Source organism: Rattus norvegicus, chromosome 3 (assembly GCF_036323735.1).
Source record: "Rattus norvegicus strain BN/NHsdMcwi chromosome 3, GRCr8, whole genome shotgun sequence".
NCBI lineage: Eukaryota > Metazoa > Chordata > Mammalia > Rodentia > Muridae > Rattus > Rattus norvegicus.
The window spans coordinates 177,303,196-177,322,123 of NC_086021.1; the positions used below are offsets into that span (position 1 = coordinate 177,303,196).

Sequence of the window (18,928 nt, forward strand, 5' to 3'; positions counted from 1 at the left end):
GTAGTAAACGCTGGGGGGCTCAGCTGTTGTTCTTGTGGAGTACCTGGGGTTGATTCCTAGCACACACATGGTGGCTCATAACCATCTGTAACTTCAGTTTCAGGAGATCCAATGGACCGTGGCACCAGGCACACACAGACATGCAGGTAAAACACTCATATATGAATAAACCTGAAACTGTGCTGATTTTGGTTATTAGGAGCCTGGCAAATGGGTCCCTGAGTTTGAAACCAAGTCAGTCTACAGGCTGAGTTCTAAGCCACTAAGAGCTACATAGTCTGTTTAAAAACAAACAAACAAACAAACAAAAAACCCAACCAAGGGTTGGGGATTTAGCTCAGTGGTAGAGCGCTTGCCTAGGAAGCGCAAGGCCCTGGGTTCGGTCCCCAGCACCGAAAAAAAGAACCAAAAAAAAAAAAAAAACAAAAACAAAAACAAAAACAAAACAAAACAAAAAAAAAAAAAAAAACCAACCAACCAAACAAAAAACCCCAACCTGTCCTAAGGGATGACTTAGAAATTAGGAGTCCCCACTGCTCTTGTAGACATTAATTTGATCCCCAACATCTCTGTCAGGTGGCTCACCACTGTCCATAGCTCCTGGGTACCCCACACTGTGCTGTTGTTACAGACTTCTCCTGGGGAGATACAACACACGGCTACTCACCTCAGAAAGGAAGTCTGGACAGACCAAAGTTACGATTGCACCAATGCCCAACTTGGTGAGCCAATGAGTTTTATTGGGGTTGTTTACAAGATTGTGGGATAGGGGTTACTTACAGGAGCAGAAATGACACAAAGTCACACCAGCAAGTGTCTACCCCAGCACAAGTGACAGCTCATAAAAGAAACTGGAAGCACACCATGCAGGCTGCAGGCAGTAGAGCAGGTCAGAGTGTCCTTTCCTGGTGCCTCAATTATTCTGATACTCTTCTAGGCAGCTCAGCTGGTCTCTAAGAGTCTTTTAGCTTGGCTGGTCTGGGAGCGTCTCTCAGCAGTCTTTATTCTTGTCTTCTGGCTGGAGTGTTTGGATCTCAGAGAAAACAGCTACACACTACACACCACATAGTTTTTAAAAGTAGATCTTTATTTCTATACTCACACATGGTGTGTGCATTGTGTGTGTGCGTGGTGTGTGTGCGCGTGTGTGTGTGTGTGTGTGTGTATGTGTGTGGTGTGTGTGGTGTGCCATTGCTCAGGTATGGAAGTCAGAGGACAACTGTGGGAACCAGTGCCCTCTTGCTAACATAAGGGCCCTGGGGACTGAACTTAGATGGTCAGCTCTGGTGGCAAACAAACAACAAAATGTTAAGCAAATTCCAGACAAATATTACAGTAAAAAAATGCATTCACTAAAAGGGATAATTTAATATGTATAAAACATCTGCAGGGGTTGGGGATTTAGCTCAGTGGTAGAGCGCTTGCCTAGGAAGCGCAAGGCCCTGGGTTCGGTCCCCAGCTCCGAAAAAAAGAACCAAAAAAAAAAAAAAAATCTACAAATAAAAAATAAGGAAAACAGGCAAAGAGTATATAGGCAGGCATTCCACAGAAACAGTAATTAAGGGACTTAGCCATAGTGACTCTAAGAAGCCTCTTCTCTTCGATCCTTTGCTCCTCTGCACGAGTATGGGTGTGCCATGGAGCAGGTGTAGAGGTCAGAGTGCAGATGTCAGAGGTCACATTCCAGTGTCAGCCCCCACCTTGTGTCTTGTCTGAGAGGGGCTGTCCTTTCTGCGATCCTTACTTGCCACTGTGTATGCTGGCCATGACCTGGATTCTCCTGCCCATCACAGGAGCCCTGGGGCTACGTGGGCCTGGGGAGTCCTCACACCTGAAGGACAAGCTCTCTACCCATTGAGCAATCTTACCAGCTCTCGTTTAGGTTGAGTCTCCTGCGTAGCTCTGGCTGGCCTGGAACTCAAGATCTGCATGACTGGGATTATAGGTGTACACCACTACTTGTGCTGTTTTGTGCTGTGTGGTTTTTTTTTTTTTTTTTTGACAGTCTCCAGTGTAGCCCAGGCTGGCTGGTATGAGACAATATCGAAATCAGTGTGATGGACCCAGAATGTGGCTCAATGGTCGGGTGTTGACTATAATTTCTGTAAACAGCTTAGATGTTTAGCATTTCAGGCTGAAAAGTAACTAACTTGAACACCGTTGATGGACGTTCGGAGTCACAGGAAGCACCTTGCTCTTCTCTGAGGATACCATTCTGTGAACAACTGGCAGTGTCTTGCCAGCATGAGGACTGTGGAACTTCACCTCTAGAAATCCAACTTACACATATACAAAGAAGTGACAAACACCAGCTGTGCATGGTGGCTCAACACCTGATCTACTCGAGAGGCTCAGGTAGAAGTATTGTGAGTTCAAAGCCAGCCACGTGGTAAATTCCAGGCAGATCTTGACTGCATGGTAAGACCTTAAGTAAAACAGGAACGACAAAGCCATAGTCTGGGCTACATGGTGTAACTGTCTCAGAAAAACCAAAGGCACTTGCCTAGTCTGTTCAGTGCCCTGGATTCATCTGGGAACCTTAAATGATAAAAGGTTTTCCACCATGCATTGAATAGCAAAACACAAGACAGAGCCCAAGTCTTTTTTTTTTTTTTTTTTTTTTTTTTGAGACACCATCTTGTAGCCCAGGCAAAAGATGGCCTTGACTTCTTGGTCCCTCCATGTCCTCTCAACTGCAAGGATGACAGGTTTGAACCAGCACACCCAGTTCACTTGGTGCTGTGGCTGGAACCTGGGACTTCTTGCATGCTAGGCAAACCCTCTGCCAGCCCAGCCCCAACCCAAGCCCCAAGTGTTCTTTACAGGAATGCCCCTGTCCTAGCTGGCCCACAGGATCCCGTGCTATAATGTGCAGAAGATGGATTAGGAGTCCCATTGTATAAAAACAAGCACAGGGAGACAGACGGAGCATGTGCGAGAGAGACGAGCTCTCAGGATAAAATTCCACACAGCAGTTCGCTTCCACGAGGCGCCTTTTTCATTGCTATCTCCTTTCCTTTCCGACATTTCGGTGTTTTCCTACTCAAAAACTTCAATTCAAAACCAGTTGCCAACCACCCCCTCCCCAGGATATTCCATGTAAAAACAGGTACCTCTGCAGTTGGGGAGATGGCTGAGTCTTTCTTGCTCCTGGGTAGAGGCGGTGCACACATTCCATCCCAGCCAGTACTTGAAAGGCAGAGGTGGCGGATCAGAGTTCGAGCCCAGCCTTGTCTAGAGTGAGTTTCAAGGCAGCCAGGGCTACACAGAGAAATTATGCCTTAAAAAAAGAACAACAATAACAATAACAACAACAAAGTGCTAGTTGGTCTTCCAGAGGACCAGAGTCCCTTCCCAGCACCCACACTGAGTGGCTCACAACTCCCTCTAACTTTAGCTCTAGGGGAGCCCAGGCTCTCTTCTGACCTCCTCCTCTCTGTGGGCAGCTGCATGCATGGTACATACATTCTTTTTTTGTTTGTTTTTTTTTAGAGAGTATTTACACATCAGACATGAGGCAGTTATCTTTTTTCTAACAGCTTTTCTTTCCATGTACATATCTGTGTGAGTGTATGAACGGGTTCTGGAATCTGAACTCCAGTCCTCTGGAAGAAAAGCAAGCACTCTTGTTTTTGTTTTTGTTTTTTTTTTTTTTAAAAACAAACTTATTCATTTTATATCCTGCTCACTGCTCCCTTCCTCATCACCCCCTTCCACAATCCTTTCCCCTTCCTCTTTTCTGAGCAGTAGGTTGCCCTGGGTATCTCCCCAGCCCCCACTCCCGTACTTAAAGTCTCTGTGAAGCTAGGCGCTTCCTCTCCCACTGAGGCCAGACAAGGCAGCCCAGCTAGTAGAACATACCCCACATACAAGCAACAGCTTTTGGGAGAGCCCCCACTCCAGTTGTTTGGAACCCTCAGGAAGACCAAGCTGCACGTCTGCTACGCATGTGCAGGAAAGCCTAGGTCTAGCCTGTGTATGTTCTTCGGTTGGTGGTTCAGACTGAGAACTCCAGTAGTCCAGGTTAGTTGACTCTTTTGGTCTTCCCGTGGAGTTCCTATTCCTTTTGGGGCCTGCAGCAAGCATTCTTAACTGCCATCTCTATAATCTGGGCAACGTCCATTTAGAAGGACACCTGTCCGTCTCTTCAGCCTTCCTCCACCTGCCTGGCCCTGTGGCTACTGGATTCAGGATCCTCAGCTCCTGGGACCTGACTCCAAGGAGACTGGTGAAGACACTTGGGCAGAGTCTCTGGGGTGGGATCTGTACATGTGGTCTCTGCAATTCCAGCTGCTGGCAGTCTGGCTGGCACCTGTCTGTCCTGGTTCTTGTTGCACCTCAACCAATTCAATAGGGTTTCTGGAAGGGAACCATAGTGGTCATTAGGCTGCCTAGGAGACCTACTTCCAGCAGGCAAGGGATCCAAGACTGCAACTGTAACATCCCTGTCTTTTATTTTCTTGGGGCTCACATGGAGCTGGCTCGAATTTGTTTCTGATTTGTGTCTATACGTTCTCCCTTAGTTCCAGAGAAGGGACTTAAGAGATGGCAGGCAGCTAGGATGTTGTCCACTGTGCTACTAGTGGCTCTTGGCTCTATATTAGCCCATCCTACCAGCCCAGACAATGAGTCACTCTAGGTATTTTGCTCAGTACTGGGGAGGAAGCCCCTCTGGGTAGTGAATGACAAACAGGTGTCTGTCTAGAATGAAGGTGACCCTTAGGTGGGAGACTGCAGACTCTGAGCTGTTGCTGACAGCAACCCAGCAGCCCCTCTGGCGCAGCAAACGGATGTTTCCTTGAGCATGAGCTAGTCACCTGCAGGGAGGCCCCTGGTTATCTCTAAGAGATTCAGGGTTAGGAAGACGACTCAGTGGATAAAGGCACTTCCCGAGTAAGCCTAGTGACCAGAGTTGGCTGACATCAGTCATCCTCAAGGATCATGATGTGCAGGTTAAGGCATCTGGGTCACCATTGCAAAAGGAAGTTTTCTGGAAAGTTTGGAGCTGTAGCCCTAGCTGGGCTTGCAATCTGACTCCAGGGCCATCTACCACAGCCGTGTAGTCAGAGTTCAGCTGCTAAATCTCCTCGGACCCTTTTAATCTTCCAGAATCAAGATGTCTCCTATGAACCCTAGACCCTACTCTTGACTTACCTTCATATCGTTTCCTTAGATGAGACAAAGTCTGTGTAACCCTGGTCTTCAAACTCAGAGACCTATCTGCCTCTGCCTTCTACATGCTCAGACTGGTCTAAAATCCACCATGTTGGGCTGATTGCTTCTTTTTTAAGCAGAGCAGGTCTCAGGCTTTGAGCCCTCAGCCCGCATGCAAGAAATTTTGGGTTCCATTCCCAGTACCATACAAACCACGTGGTAGTTGGTGAGCAACTATCATCCTAGCACTTGGGAGATGGGGCCAGAGGATCAGAAATTGTTCATTCTTGGCTACAAAGCAAGCTAAAGTCAAGGATGGGGTGTAAGACTTTGTCTCCTTTCCCTGACAAAAGGCGCCGGGGTGGTGGTGAGACGAATGAGTTTGTCTCCCATGCACAGAACTCTCTCCAGGTTTTTTTTTTTGCCCCGTGCTAGAAAAAAGAGGCGTGGGTTCAAGCAGGCGGCAGGAAGTTCAGTGGGAGGATTTAGACTCTCAAACCTTTCCTGTCAGTCCCAGCCAGGGAAGCCTTTCTCATGCAACCAACCGATCTTCTTGCAGTACAAGGTTGCACAGGATGTGGCTGGGAACTCCAGCCCCGGAGACTCTTGAAATTGCCTTTTTTCTTGACTGAGGGGCCACAATTCTCTGAACCTTGTGGGCAGCTCCAAAGCTTTCATTCCTATTGAGAGGCTGCAGGGAGCAGGGCATGGCTGCTTTGAGAACTCAAATGGAACTCCATGTCCCATAGTCCCAGGGATGCCCTTTAGACGCAATACTTCCCCAAACTCCCAGTTTTTATTTGCGCCCCCAAAAGTACCTAGTCTATTGGGGCATACATCTGGAGAAGGGTCATATGAATACAGTACCTGAATGCAAAAATGACTTGCAGTGGTGTCTTTCTGTGCCTTTTTTCTTTTCCCTTTTCTTTCTTTCTTTTTTTTTTTTTTTTTGGAGCTGGGGACCGAACCCAGGGCCTTGCCCTTGCTAGGCAAGCGTCTGTGCCTCCTTTTTGAAGAACTTTGAAAGTGCAACCCAAGGATTTCTAGCACGGAGTACCTTTTGCCTCCTGTCAGTCTCAACAGATTCCTGTCTACACTGCGACCACACCAAACTGTTGTCTAAGTTCAAGTTCTAGAGGATGGAAAACAGTTACTCGTCAAGGTTTCAGGATAAAACTGGGTACCATCGGAAGCCAGGCTCCCTGTCGCTGAGGGGGGATATCGCTGTTATGCTGGAGTCTTCTGAAATGGTGTCAGTCTTCCCCCTTTAACTGTGTTTAGGATTTTCCTGATCTTTCATACCAATGCTGTATTGAACCAGGCATCCAGTTGGTACCAGCTCTGAACAGCAGGGTTAGAAAATCAGCAAGCAGGAACAGACCATTGCTTGACAGTCTTATGTAAAAAGTTCAGTGAACATTAGATATATCACTCAGGTTGAAGGCATATTCTGGGCCCCATTTTAAGAGCTCAGTATCCAGCAGAGGAAGCGCTCTCTTGTGGGTGGGAGAGATCACTTGACAAATAACCAGAGTACTCACTTCTTGGAATTCGTCAGCTGGTGAGTTCCCACTTGGAACTGCCAACAAGCACTGAGATCCAACGGACAACTTAGATAAGCAAAGAACCTTGACCCTTCCTACCTGGGTTTGAGAAACATTTGGACTACTCTTATGCCCGGTGATAACGGGAGATGTTCAGAGGAGAGACAATCATGAAGTAGAATTTACAGCCACCCAAAATTTCAAGTGTGAGAAGACAAGGGTCTCTGGGATTTTCTTTGAAAAGTCTACAGAACCTTTAAGCTTAGGGTTCCAGGCAGTTTCTAAAGTGCAAGGTGGCGGTCTGTATGACTCTTTAAGTTCACTGTCTGTTAGATTCAGCCGAAAGCAAACAGGAGCAATGGGGTTCTTTCTTTCAAAATGGCTTTTATTGAGACACTTTTAGAGCTTCAGCATGATTTCCAGTTGGGCACCAAATTCCACAGCAGTTACACCCCTTTTGGTGCTGAGGTCTCACACCCATCCACTTGGCAGGGAAGCACCTGGACGCTGCACAGGTCCAGGGAGGACCACAACCTCACTTCCATTCTACCTGTACTGGTCTCATTACTGGTCCTTGCAGACCTAAATTTGCACAAATGGGAGGTGGCTTAAAAAGAAAGTCAGCTGGTGTTTCTGATTGGGTGTCTTTAGCATGTGGACATGGAGATAACCCTCCCCGGGGGAGAGCTGCTGCACACATTTATAATGTATCCTGGCAACTGACTAGAAAAGCTCCAAGCCAGCTATAGCAGCTCATGCTAGAACTGCACATTCTCCTTTACTGGTACTAAGTCAGGTAACAGGTCTTTTCTTGAAAGAGGCTCAGGAGTCCTGAAGGTAGCCACTTCTGACTTCTCTAAGGTAAGGTAGCAGAGAGGTGGCTGACCTCCCCCAGCACGGAGAAGTCCCACCCTGTATGTTCTGCCACTTCTGCCTCCTTACTGCACTCTGCATTTAGCCTGTTCTCAGAACTCTCTTGCTCAGTCAATGTACCAGCTCCATCAGTGCCAAGTGCCCCAACTGTGTGCTCACCAGCCTCTCTCTTCAGGGCAAAACAGTCAAAGGACTCCAGAGACAGAGCAGCTGCCTGCTTGGTACAAGTGTTGCCATAAGGAGGGAATGAACAGGACGCAGGGAAGAAAGCCCACCAGGGCCAACAGAGTTCTGTCCTCCACTATGATGATCTACATAGAGACCCAGGCAGGCTCTGGTCCTTATCAAAAGGGGAATTGAAAACCTCAAGAATGTTTACTTTTGCAGCAAAAAGGAAACATACACAAATGAACACAATCTGTAGCAGGTGCCTGGAGAGAAAGCATGCTTTAGGCAAATGATAGATCGTGATTTCCCACAGTACTTTGTGAGAGTGGCTTCCATCTCTGCCCAGGGTGCTGTGGTATCAAACAGCAAAAGATGTTAACAGACACACAGGACTGTGGTGTGTAATAAAAGCAAATATTTACATTAAGCACAATACAGCAATTTATTTAGATGCTTAAAATGAATACAAAGGGAAATAAAGACCGCAGAATCATACAGACCACAACAGTGTGTCATATATTAGATGGTATAAACGATGGTGGTGCTCAACTAAAGAGAAAACTAAATATCCCAAATGCAGCGCTCAACTGTGCTTGCTGCTCTGACACAACACTCTTACAGATCTAAAAGGTGTCAAAATTAGTAGCTGTAAAATCAATTCTTGCATGTTATTTTAGCTTAAAAGGTCTCAGAAAGAGATCTGAAATACCATTTTTGACAATTGTAATGTCAAGGATACTCAGAACAAGAAAAAAATTCTATAATACAGGAGAGTCCAGATATATATCTTATGTTGCTGGCCTCTGTTGCAAGATTGTACAAGGTTATGTGCAAAAACTAAGTCTGTCCAAAGGTCCATACTATCGCAGGGTCAAGCTTCTGCTAGGTAAACTAGATATAGCATTTATCACACAGCAAGGGCAACACTAAAAACCAATCTATGACGGGCACACAGTAACAGTGTCATAAGCATCACTTGAGGTCTAAAAGACTGTACAAATATACATTTCAACTATTCAGAATGAATACATGAAAAAAAAAAAAAACCCAGTCCATGTTCCCACGTCTAGTAGACACATTTGACTGGTAGTGTGTATGCCCGCCCTGCACTACTATGTGAATCAGGGTAAGGCTTTCCCAGGACATCCAACCAAACTTCTTACTGAGGGGAAGAAATGCTGGGAAGGCAGATAGGTACTGAACTCCTCCTCCCTGTGTGCATTCATGAGCCACAGCTTATTGGTTTTTCACACTTCATCACCCAGTCTACCAGAGAAGAGTCTGAAGCAAGATCAACCAATATATGTCATAGACTTGGAAGTGACCACTGGACTGTAGTGGTCACATATCCCCACAGCCCGCTGACTGACCAGTCCTTACAAGGTAGTTCCAGCTTAGAAGACAGCTTTGCAGTCAGACTGGAAGGAGAGCATAAGTCCAGGACAGAACACAGCCCGTACGCTATGGCAGGCCAGGGCCTCAGGCTTGCTGGCTGCTCAGCTTCACTCCAGTTAAGCTGCCGTGCATGGGATCGGCAACTCCATCGGTCATGCTGTCAAACTGCTCCCCATCCTCACTGTCAATTGTGCTATTCTGCCACTCAATCTGTGGGTTTGGTAAGCGCTCTGCATTCTCAGATGCATTTTCCCACTGTGACTGGTCCTTGGACCAAAACCCTTCAACTTTTCCATAGGAACTATTCTTCCATTTCAACTGCTCTGTGTCATCTTGCACTGTAGCCTTTTTTTTGGCAGCCGGCTTACTGCTCCTTGCGTCTTCACTCTGGGAAGACTCATCAGACCAGGTTCCTGGTTTCATTTCACATGTATTATCCTCAAAGTCTGAGACCTGTCGGGAACCAGGCCCACTCTCAGATGGCGAAGCACCATCTTTCCACTCAACCACATCATCTTGGTCTACCTCACTATCAGAGGCATCATGCATCAGTTTGGCTCGTTCCTCAGTCAAATGGATGGTTTCATATTTTGAACCATCCTCCTCCTCTTTTTGGTCTAGCTTCTCAGACTCCAAAGCACCTTCAGGAATTACCTTCGGCACAGGCTCCTCTGCATTATCACTGGGAATTTTAGGCTCAACTTCAAAGACAGGGTCAAAAGGGCCGCCGCTTCCATTGGATTCTTCTTCCAAATGTTCAAAACTATCTGAGAAGCTGTCATCTTCTTTCCCAAGGTTAAGCTTTTTGTCAACAGTCTTGCTAGCATTGACTCTTGAGGCTTTCTCGTCATGATTTTCAAATAGCCACTCAGCATCAAAATCCATCTCATGTTTGACTTTATTTAATTCTTTCATGTTAAAACCTAGCAGCACACCAGGCTTATACTTCTCACAGTCACGGACACACTTCTTCCTCTTGTTACTGAAATGGGAGGCAATGTCGCTCTTCCACAGCCACAGACTGGCAGCTAACTTCTCAATTTCTCTCCTAGTGGGATAGGGCTGTTTGTTGAAGTACTTTGTGAGAAAGCTTTTCCTAGCTTCATATGAATCATCTTCATGACCCTTGGGGTCTAAAGCTAAAACAACAGGCTCTTCCGGCTTCTCTTCAAAGCAGCCTGGGGAGTCATTCTCATCCTCCAGCTTTCGCTTCTTTAGCAGTGGAAACTCCATTTGCTCATATGTGCGCTTCACAGGGGCCAGGCCTGGAGACTGATTGAGCCGAGAAGGTGCGTTTGTCTTGTCCTGGCCATTCTGGGTCTTTCCAACACCCCTGCAGTGGACTAGATGCAGAGTGATGGTTGAGGCTGTCATGTTGCTAGTATACACACCAAGGCAATGGATACATTTGTAAGTTAGCTTTTTCTCAACCGGATGAACTGTCTGAATAACTTGGTGTCTTTCTCGTAAATGATGTGCAAGTGCATCAGATATGGGTCCTTTTAGGATTGAAAAGCAGAGAGGGCAGAGGGTCTTCCCCACATCTTTTTTATAGGGCACTGCAGCTTGAGGTGAACTTTTAACAGGGACATCAGCTTTTTCCTGAACTTTTGGTTGTGGCTTTGGAGGAACTGGGGCATTATTTTGGGCATGGTAAGCAACTGATTCAGCCGGGGCATCTCTCAGGTTGTATGTGGTCACCAGGAGATGAATGTTGGTGTGACTGCCCTGTTGCAATGTCAAATCAAAGCTCAAGGTAGAATCCGTTTTAGGCCCCATCTCCTCATCAATATGAACCATTCGCATGTGTGCTGCCATCTTCTCCACATCATTGAAGGTGGAACGGCAATATGGACAAGACAGACCATGAATTAACATATGGTTGAGCAGGGTATCTGTGGGCAGATAGCGATTACAATAGAGGCATTTGCTAGTAAAATTGTGTATTTTCATAATGTAGTTAGCTACTGCTGGAACTTTCTCCGCTTTATGTTCCTTTTCGAAGTGAACACTGTAGACATTCTCAGGAAAAAGCTCATTACAGATTGTACATATTTTCCACTTCTGAGTGGCACAATGGTTGCTTGGAGGAGGGCCTGTGGCTGCTGGTGGAGGTTTAGAACTGGACTGACCTAATACTCTAGATGCCTGTGACTGAGACACAGAGGGAGACTTTACCTGGCCTGGGGGTAGAGAGGACGTGTTGGCAGTCTGCAGGGAATACCTGGCAGCTGCCGGGGGCCTCTGCTCAGCACCTAGCCCGTAGGACCTCCCATTTCCACTTGGAAGTAACTGTTTGACAGACTGAGACTGTTGAGGGATGGAAACTGGAGCATTGCCACCTAGCCCCAGCCTCACTGACTGGCCAACACCATAGCTCTGGCCCACAGATTTCACTCCATAGTTGTTTTGCTGCAGGTGAACATTGGACATCATGTTGACTCCCGTTGAATTTAAATTGGGCTTTGGTATTGACAATCGGTTCACCATCTGCTGTGATGGCAAAGACCGGACATTTCCAGAAGCAAGAGAACTGATTCTTGGTGGGAGTCCCATGCTCTTTTTTTCTTGAGGTTTGGGAGCAATTAGCATTAAGGGTTTGGCTCGGGGAACTACAACATTTGTGTGTCCAATCATGGCAGTGACCTGATAGCCTATCCGTTCATGGTCTTCAATGACATGCTGTACCAAAGCTTCATAGGATTTGGGCATGAAAAGGCATCGCTTGCAGTGGATGTTACACTCTTCTCGGGCATTTGTGCCCAGAGAGACTGCACCATTGAGTGATTTTTCTCCTGCCTTTGCTATGTAGGGTGCTGCCACGTGTTGAAAATGTTCCCTGTAGATGTGCTTCCTGACGATCTCATAGAGAGGGTCTCGGTAAGTGCACTTCTTGCAGTAATACACGGCTTGCTCTACATTGTCAGCCTGCTTAGGTTTAAGGCCATCGTTTTTGTTTTTATCTTTGAAAGTGCTGAGGCTGCTACTTGGTGCGCTGGAGTTTGGAGCATGAAATATTTTAATGTGTGTTTCCAAAGTCTTTTTATCTGCATTGAAGGTACAGTAAGGGCAGTTAAGGAGAATCCTATTTTCAAAGTCTTCACTATGGACATTCCGGAAATGACTTTTGTAGGCAGAGAAGAATTTTGAGGAAAACGGACAAGCACTGCAGCAGAAAGGTTTTGTCCGATAGTCCTAAAAACAAATAAAACAAAACAACAGACACCAGAGTGAGAAGGCCACTCAAGGCCAGCGGTTACAGGCTTTAGGCATCTCCCCCCAGGCATCCTCAGAAACTCTACAAGGCAGGGATTTTTTTTTTTTTTTTGAGGTTTCTCCTGCAGGAAAATTAAAGAACTCAGATGCATTTTTTTTTTTTTGGTTCTTTTTTTTTTTGGTTCTTTTTTTTTTTCGGAGCTGGGGACCGAACCCAGGGCCTTGCGCTTCCTAGGTAAGCGCTCTACCACTGAGCTAAATCCCCAGCCCCTCAGATGCATTTTTGAACCAAATAATTTTTTTTTTTTTGGTTCTTTTCTTCAGAGCTGGGGATCGAACCCAGTGAACCAAATAATTTTATTTGTGTCCCTATAAATTAAAACTCAGTGCTAAGTTCTTGCTAAATCTTTAAAAATTGCTAGTTGTGGGGTTGGGGATTTAGCTCAGTGGTAGAGCGCTTGCCTAGTAAGCGCAAGGCCCTGGGTTCGGTTCTCAGCTCCGGAAAAAAAAATAAAAAGAAAAAAAAATTGCTAGTTGTACTTGCTGGCTGGTTTCAGAGAGAAGGCAAAGGCAAAAACAAAAACAAACGAAAAAACCCCTCCATTTTCTTGTTAAAAATGCAAATCAACTATGGCAAACCCTCATTCTGTGGATCTGTTTGGCATCAGACACAGGAACTCACACTGCTGCAGGGCATGCAGACCTTGATAAGTAACGTAGGTATATGGCGCTCTTTCCCACCATGCAACAATTTTCATAGAAAAAGGAAAATCTCAAAAAGTTTCTTCATTCTAAAGCAGTGTATTTATTTAGACTTTGCTGTGGACCAAAAGGTCCAGACTGGGAACATTGGCCTCTTTCTATTTCTTCTGGGGCAGAACAGTTTCAAAGGTCACTGAGGGCTGGAGAGATGGCTCGGCAGTTAAGCAGTGGTTGTATTCAAAGAGGGTTTGACTTCCAGCTACTGCAAGGTAGCTGATGACCGACTATCCATGGTGCAGCTCCAGGGGACAGGGGCTGCTTTCTTCTGACCTCAGAGGGCACTAAGCATGTACATGGCGCACAAATAACCCACTCAAGCAAAACATGCATTATAGAAATATTTTTTTTTCCATTCAAACTGCCAATTAAAAGCCAGGCATGGTGGTACAGGTCTTTTCTCTGTGAAGCCAGGACTACATCAAGAAACTTTCAAAAAACAAAAAACAAAACAAAAAACAAAACAAAACAACAACAACAAAAAAAACCCCAACCAACTGGCAATGAAGTAGCAGCTGTTTTAATCCAGCTAAGAAGTTAACTATGACCTCCTTATAAACAGAGGGCAGAGTGTTTAAAAGCCACTGTGTGCTATACAGTGTGAGCACAGTGACATTAGAAATCAGCTTTCAGAATTGACCCAAAACAGGTGAGCACACACAGCGTAGACAATCATCTCTCCTGTATTTTTTCACGAACTGCTTGGAACCAAAAGTAGTCTCCCCGTGTTCCCTTCAGGCTCCTCAGATGGTGCAGTGGTGAACGCCTTTAATCTCAGTGCAGGGGAGGTAGAGACAAGTGTCTTAGCACAGCCAACGTAAGTAACAGAGACCCAAGCCCTCTCTAGGAAAGCTTTCTGATGTTAAGAATGCTGCTCAGCACCTCTCCCTGGGGTATTGAGTAGAGTTCAAAAGCAAGAGTACAGAATTATAATGGGAGTTAGCAAGCATTTCTCTCCATGGAAAGAGGCACCATTTACAGTTATCACCACATCTTCACTAGGAACCATCCTTCTGAACACAGAGGTGCAAGTCATGTCTGTCATTACCCTTCTCAGGGTCACTTACCACACCTTCCCATAAACATCATACATCATCCAGGGGGATAAAGGGGTGTAATAAAGAAGGGTGACTGCAGCCAGGTGGTGGAGGTGATGGTGCACACCTTTTAATCTCAGCAACTTAGGAGGCAGAGGCAGGCAGATCTCTTGAGTTTGAGGCTAGTCTGGTCTACTGAGTGAGTTCCAGGACAGCCGGAACTGAAACTGTCTCAAACAACGATGAAGATGAAGATAGCATGACTTTTCTCTAGAAGACAAGATTGTATTAACACAGACAGGAAGCAGGCAGGTGGCCACATGCACAATGCACTCAGAAATGGAAGCAGGAAGGCACCATGCACCATGGAGGGAGACTTATATACCACAGCCAACTTTGCTATTTCTTTTCTTTCTTAAAAAAAAAAAAAAATGTATTTTTGTTTATATGGGCATACTATGGCGGCCTTCGAATACAACAGAAGAGGGTATTGAATCCCATTACAGATGGTTGTGAGCCACCGTGTGGTTGCTGGGATTTGAACTCAGGACCTCTGGAAGAGCAGTCAGCGCTCTTAACCACTGAGCCATCTCTCCAGCCCTGCTACTTTAGTTTTCTAGAGACAGCATCTCATTTACCCAGCCTGGCCCCTGACCTTCCGACCCTGCCTCCACCTCCCAAGCTCTGGAACTGCAGAGGTGTGTGCAACCACATCTGGTCTATGGGAGCTCAGATCCAGAGCTGTGTGCAGGATGAGGAGTGCTCCAACCACCGAGCTGCAGTCTGACTTCAGAAATCTGTCTGTTCTGTTAACCTGCAAGTTTCAGTCCAGGAACGTGGTTTTCCTATCACCCAGGAAAATGAGATGTGTACTTAGACACTTTCCACATCAGGCCATTGCCCAGACAGAGTTGTCACTATCAATGGTTAGCGGGTGTGCTGGGCATTCCTGTGAGACTTACCTGATTTTTTGTAAGAGAAGGGTCCCACAGTCCTACATCCTCCCATGTAGTGTTTTTCAAATAAAAGTCATTAGGTTCAAACTGTTTAAAATCCTAGAAGACAGTGAGAGAAATTTACAAAAACACAGTGGCATCAACCCCAGAAGACCCCGCACACAAATCCTATCTCTTTAACCGGTATGGAAGGGTCCAAGAGAGTCAACCCACTGAGACTAATGAACGCACTGGTGCTGAGGCGCTCAGCACATAGACAAGGCGCACGGCCAGCTTTCCAAATAAAGTGCTGCGAGTGCAGATGGCGGCTGCAGCAGTCCCACAGCAGCTCTATTAACCACAACTCACTAGTCAACACTGGGTGGAGGAGGGACGTGTGCCAGTAGTAGCCTTGTAGGAGTAAGAGTCTAGTTTGGGTTCACAAACAAACAAACAACAAACAAATGGAAGGAGGGGTGGATCTGAAATAAAACTCAGACTTTTAAACCTAGAAAGAAAGTAAGCAACATGCCGTCCAGTTTCTACCCTATGACGTGGAATTGTACTGCTCCCCTTCATGACGAAGAAGAAAGCAGGGTAAATAGCTATAGGTGGAAAGCTCAATGTGTGAAAACCTCAGAGTGTGTAATGGGTCTGGGGGAAGAGCAAACCCAGCACGGGACAGGAAAGACACTCTGCATATTTATTTGGTAAGGATCACCCCCACCCCCAAGTACAGATCCATATGAATCTGAGGGGCAGAAGAGCTACCTCCACCCCGTGAACACATCACCAGAAGCCCACTTCTGAGAAACTCTGCTACATCTCTCACTACTCTGGGGACTCAGGAGAAGAGAACTTGCTCCATAAATAAAACATACATCAATTCCACCCCTGACCTGTGTCCCCAGCATTTGTTTTGTGCTGAGCATTGTGCCAGGTAGGTAGTGGGAGATAAATGGCTAACCAAGGCCAACTGTGGCCCGGTCAGTAGGAACTTAAAAGCGTGTCAGGGAAATAGCTGTAAGCACGTCAATGGGAGGTTGTGTCTAACTAACCGTAAGATTGGGAACAAGGAGATCTGGAAAAGGAGGAGACGCCTCTATCTAGCCTACGGGGCTTCGAAGGCTCAGAATAAAAAGGATAGCAAACAGTCTGGAAAGGCCAAACTGTTACACAGGGCAAGATAAGTCTTTGACAGTTCAGAAGGCTGACAAATGCTCAAATCCTGAGGAAAGAGATGACACACACTCAGACACCTGTGCCAACAGTCAGGTCAACAGAAACACTCAGGCTTGTCAGAAGGAAAACAGGCTCTGCAGCCCCAATTCCTCTTTCATAGACTGGAGATAAGAATTCCTAGAGCCCCCTAAAGGTTATTCAAGGACAAAGCTCATATATAATTTTAAAGCACCTCGTGCACTGTCTGACTTGTATATATTCTCCGTGCTGTAACTAGTTTTGCCTCAGGTTACAAAGATGATTAGGTTTTTGGGAAAACGATGTAAGCTATCCTAAGTGAGAAGGTTACGTACGGAGAAGCTGAAGGTCTAGTTAAAATTTACTACCACACCTAACAGTGAACCTTTGCCCATGGACACAGTGATGGATCAGAAGCTGAGTCACATTAAAATTTAAAAATGGCATGCTACTTACTTCTATATGTTCTTTACAGTATTCCAACCCAATGTCACTAAGTATTTTTTTCACAGTTTTCCGGGCTTTTCTTAAACTGCCAAGATTGTTGACAGGAAGTTGGAACATAGTTTCTATTGGAAAAAAAAATTTAAGTCAAGTCAAAACATGTACAACTTGTAAAAGTTACTACTTCCACTGATGACAGGATCCCAAACCCTGGCTCCCTCAGTTGAGAATCCCTTGCCTAGCACAGAACACTTGAGTTGAAGGCAAAAAGGTGAGTGCTTGGTGGCCTTCCCTCTCTATTTTACAAGAGGACATTTTAGACCACAAGTCTAGGCACACAAGTCTCAGTAAGCTGTAAAAATCTGTTCAGAGATGAATTTGAAGTTGGAAAATGAAAGCACCAATATCAATCAGCTATCTCAAAACCAAATCAAGTGCGCACGTCTCCTCTTGATGTTGGACCAAAGAAGCTGGGACCACTCCGAACTTACAGCACTGCTCGCTCGCTCAGCTTTCAGTGATGAGGGGATGAGTTTGCCATCTGAAATGTCCCGATCAAGGCAATGACACTCACAGAAGCAACATGTCATTCAGTGACTGTTTCTGTCTCCTCCTCAAACCAAAGTCCCAGATGGTAGTGGGACTGGCTCCTTGAGTAGCAACCAGGGCAAAGGCCTCACAAAGGCCTCACGTAGGCCACAGAATAAACACATAGATGGAAAAGCCATGCTTGTGGCACCAGAAGATACAGCAATTGCTGTAGTCTTTCTGGGATCCTTAAAAAAGTATAATGCCTGTGAGCGCGCGCACTTGTGCTTAAAGGAACCAAAAGCTGCCTGGCTGTCCCACATTCACTAAAGGTAAAATGTAGATCCATTTCCCAAGTTTCTTAAAAACCAAGGCACTTACGTTTATTTAAGAAAACTGAATTAGTAAAATTTAAGGTGAGATTTTTAAGGCTTTGAATGTGACTTTTTTTATAATAATCTAAATCCAACATAATTTCGCAGAATAAAGTAGCTCTAAGACCAGAGCCACAAAAAACAAAACGAACAAACTGACCCCAAAGCACCAGCAACTGGGATCTCATAAACCTGCACTCTAACTGTAAACCATCACCCTTACTGACAGCAAGCCTCAATCTGGGGATGCTGCCCTAAGACCCAGGTCCCAGAACACCCCATTATGAAATACCAACTTAGCTGGGTCTCCCAACACCAAAATGTTCACTGAAAACTCAGCACTTCCCAGCCTTATATCATTCTCTCGATAAACTTCTATGAGCTTAAGACCAGGGCGGACAGTGCTCTCTCCCCAGAAGGAGCAACATAACCATCTCTTCCTTCATACTCTCTGGTCTTTACACCAAACCAAGCAAGAAGGTTTCAATAAAACACCAGTCGGTGTCAGAATTAATACACATGACCTCCACCTCTTCCTCGGGCCACTACCTACCTGTTAAAGCACTTAGGGGGGTCAGGCTGGGCTAGGCCATAGCACATTTAGAATCCCAGCACTCAGGAGGATCATGAGCTGATGGCACCTCTACCCTAAATGGCAGAAGTCATGCACAGCTGATACCTTGGCTCAGAAATGTAGTTCAAGTCAGTGACTAGCTCCAGGATTTACCATTGTCACCCATCCAGGTTTTTTGCCTAAGTTTTAAAGAGCCACCCCAACCTCCCCAATAGCCTCAAAACCATGTTGAACTAGAAACCTCAACAAACAGACCATATTTTGAAAACAAAGACAACACCCTGCAGTGCAGAGGGAGGGCGGGCTGGGTGTACTTTCCTCAAATCCATCCTTGGGTCAGCAATCTCCCCTGCCAGCCTCTGTTCCTTATGATGGCAGTTTCTTACAGGTTCTTGCCCAGGAAAACCTCCTTTCACATGGCACAAACAGGGCCAAGTGTCCAACTTAATGGACCTGTCCTCTTGTTCATCAATCACTTCCAAGACACCTAAGCCTTGTAGGTCACAGTGCTGGGAACACATAGGAGGTCCTTGGGCAACACATTTCACACAAAGCTTGCTTGTTCATCAGCTTTGGGTGGAAACCACTCCTGCCACAAATGATGTGCAGTCTGTCAGTGAGGACTCGGATGAGCAACAGGTTTCACCTCCCTTGGCAGATACTGATCAGTACACAAAACTGTTTATGTGCTCAAAACATGGCTGTCAGGTGTGCTGGAAAGCAGAGA

General features: G+C 45.9%; 1 protein-coding gene across 4 annotated transcripts in view; it reads right to left on the reverse strand.

Moving 5' to 3' along the window:
* Positions 1–7,062: 7,062 nt before the first annotated feature.
* The window catches only part of Adnp (activity-dependent neuroprotector homeobox), a 30,122-nt gene continuing 18,256 nt past the window's right edge, over positions 7,063–18,928 (reverse strand). For 3 of the 4 annotated variants that reach the window (XM_039105809.2, XM_039105806.2, XM_039105808.2), the window contains 3 exons: positions 16,738–16,850; positions 15,109–15,201; positions 7,066–12,329 (listed from right to left, as the gene is read on the reverse strand). In XM_039105809.2, the coding sequence (XP_038961737.1) occupies positions 9,219–12,329; positions 15,109–15,201; positions 16,738–16,845 (3,312 nt within the window). In that variant the 5' untranslated portion in view covers positions 16,846–16,850 and the 3' untranslated portion in view covers positions 7,066–9,218. 4 annotated transcript variants of the gene reach the window in all.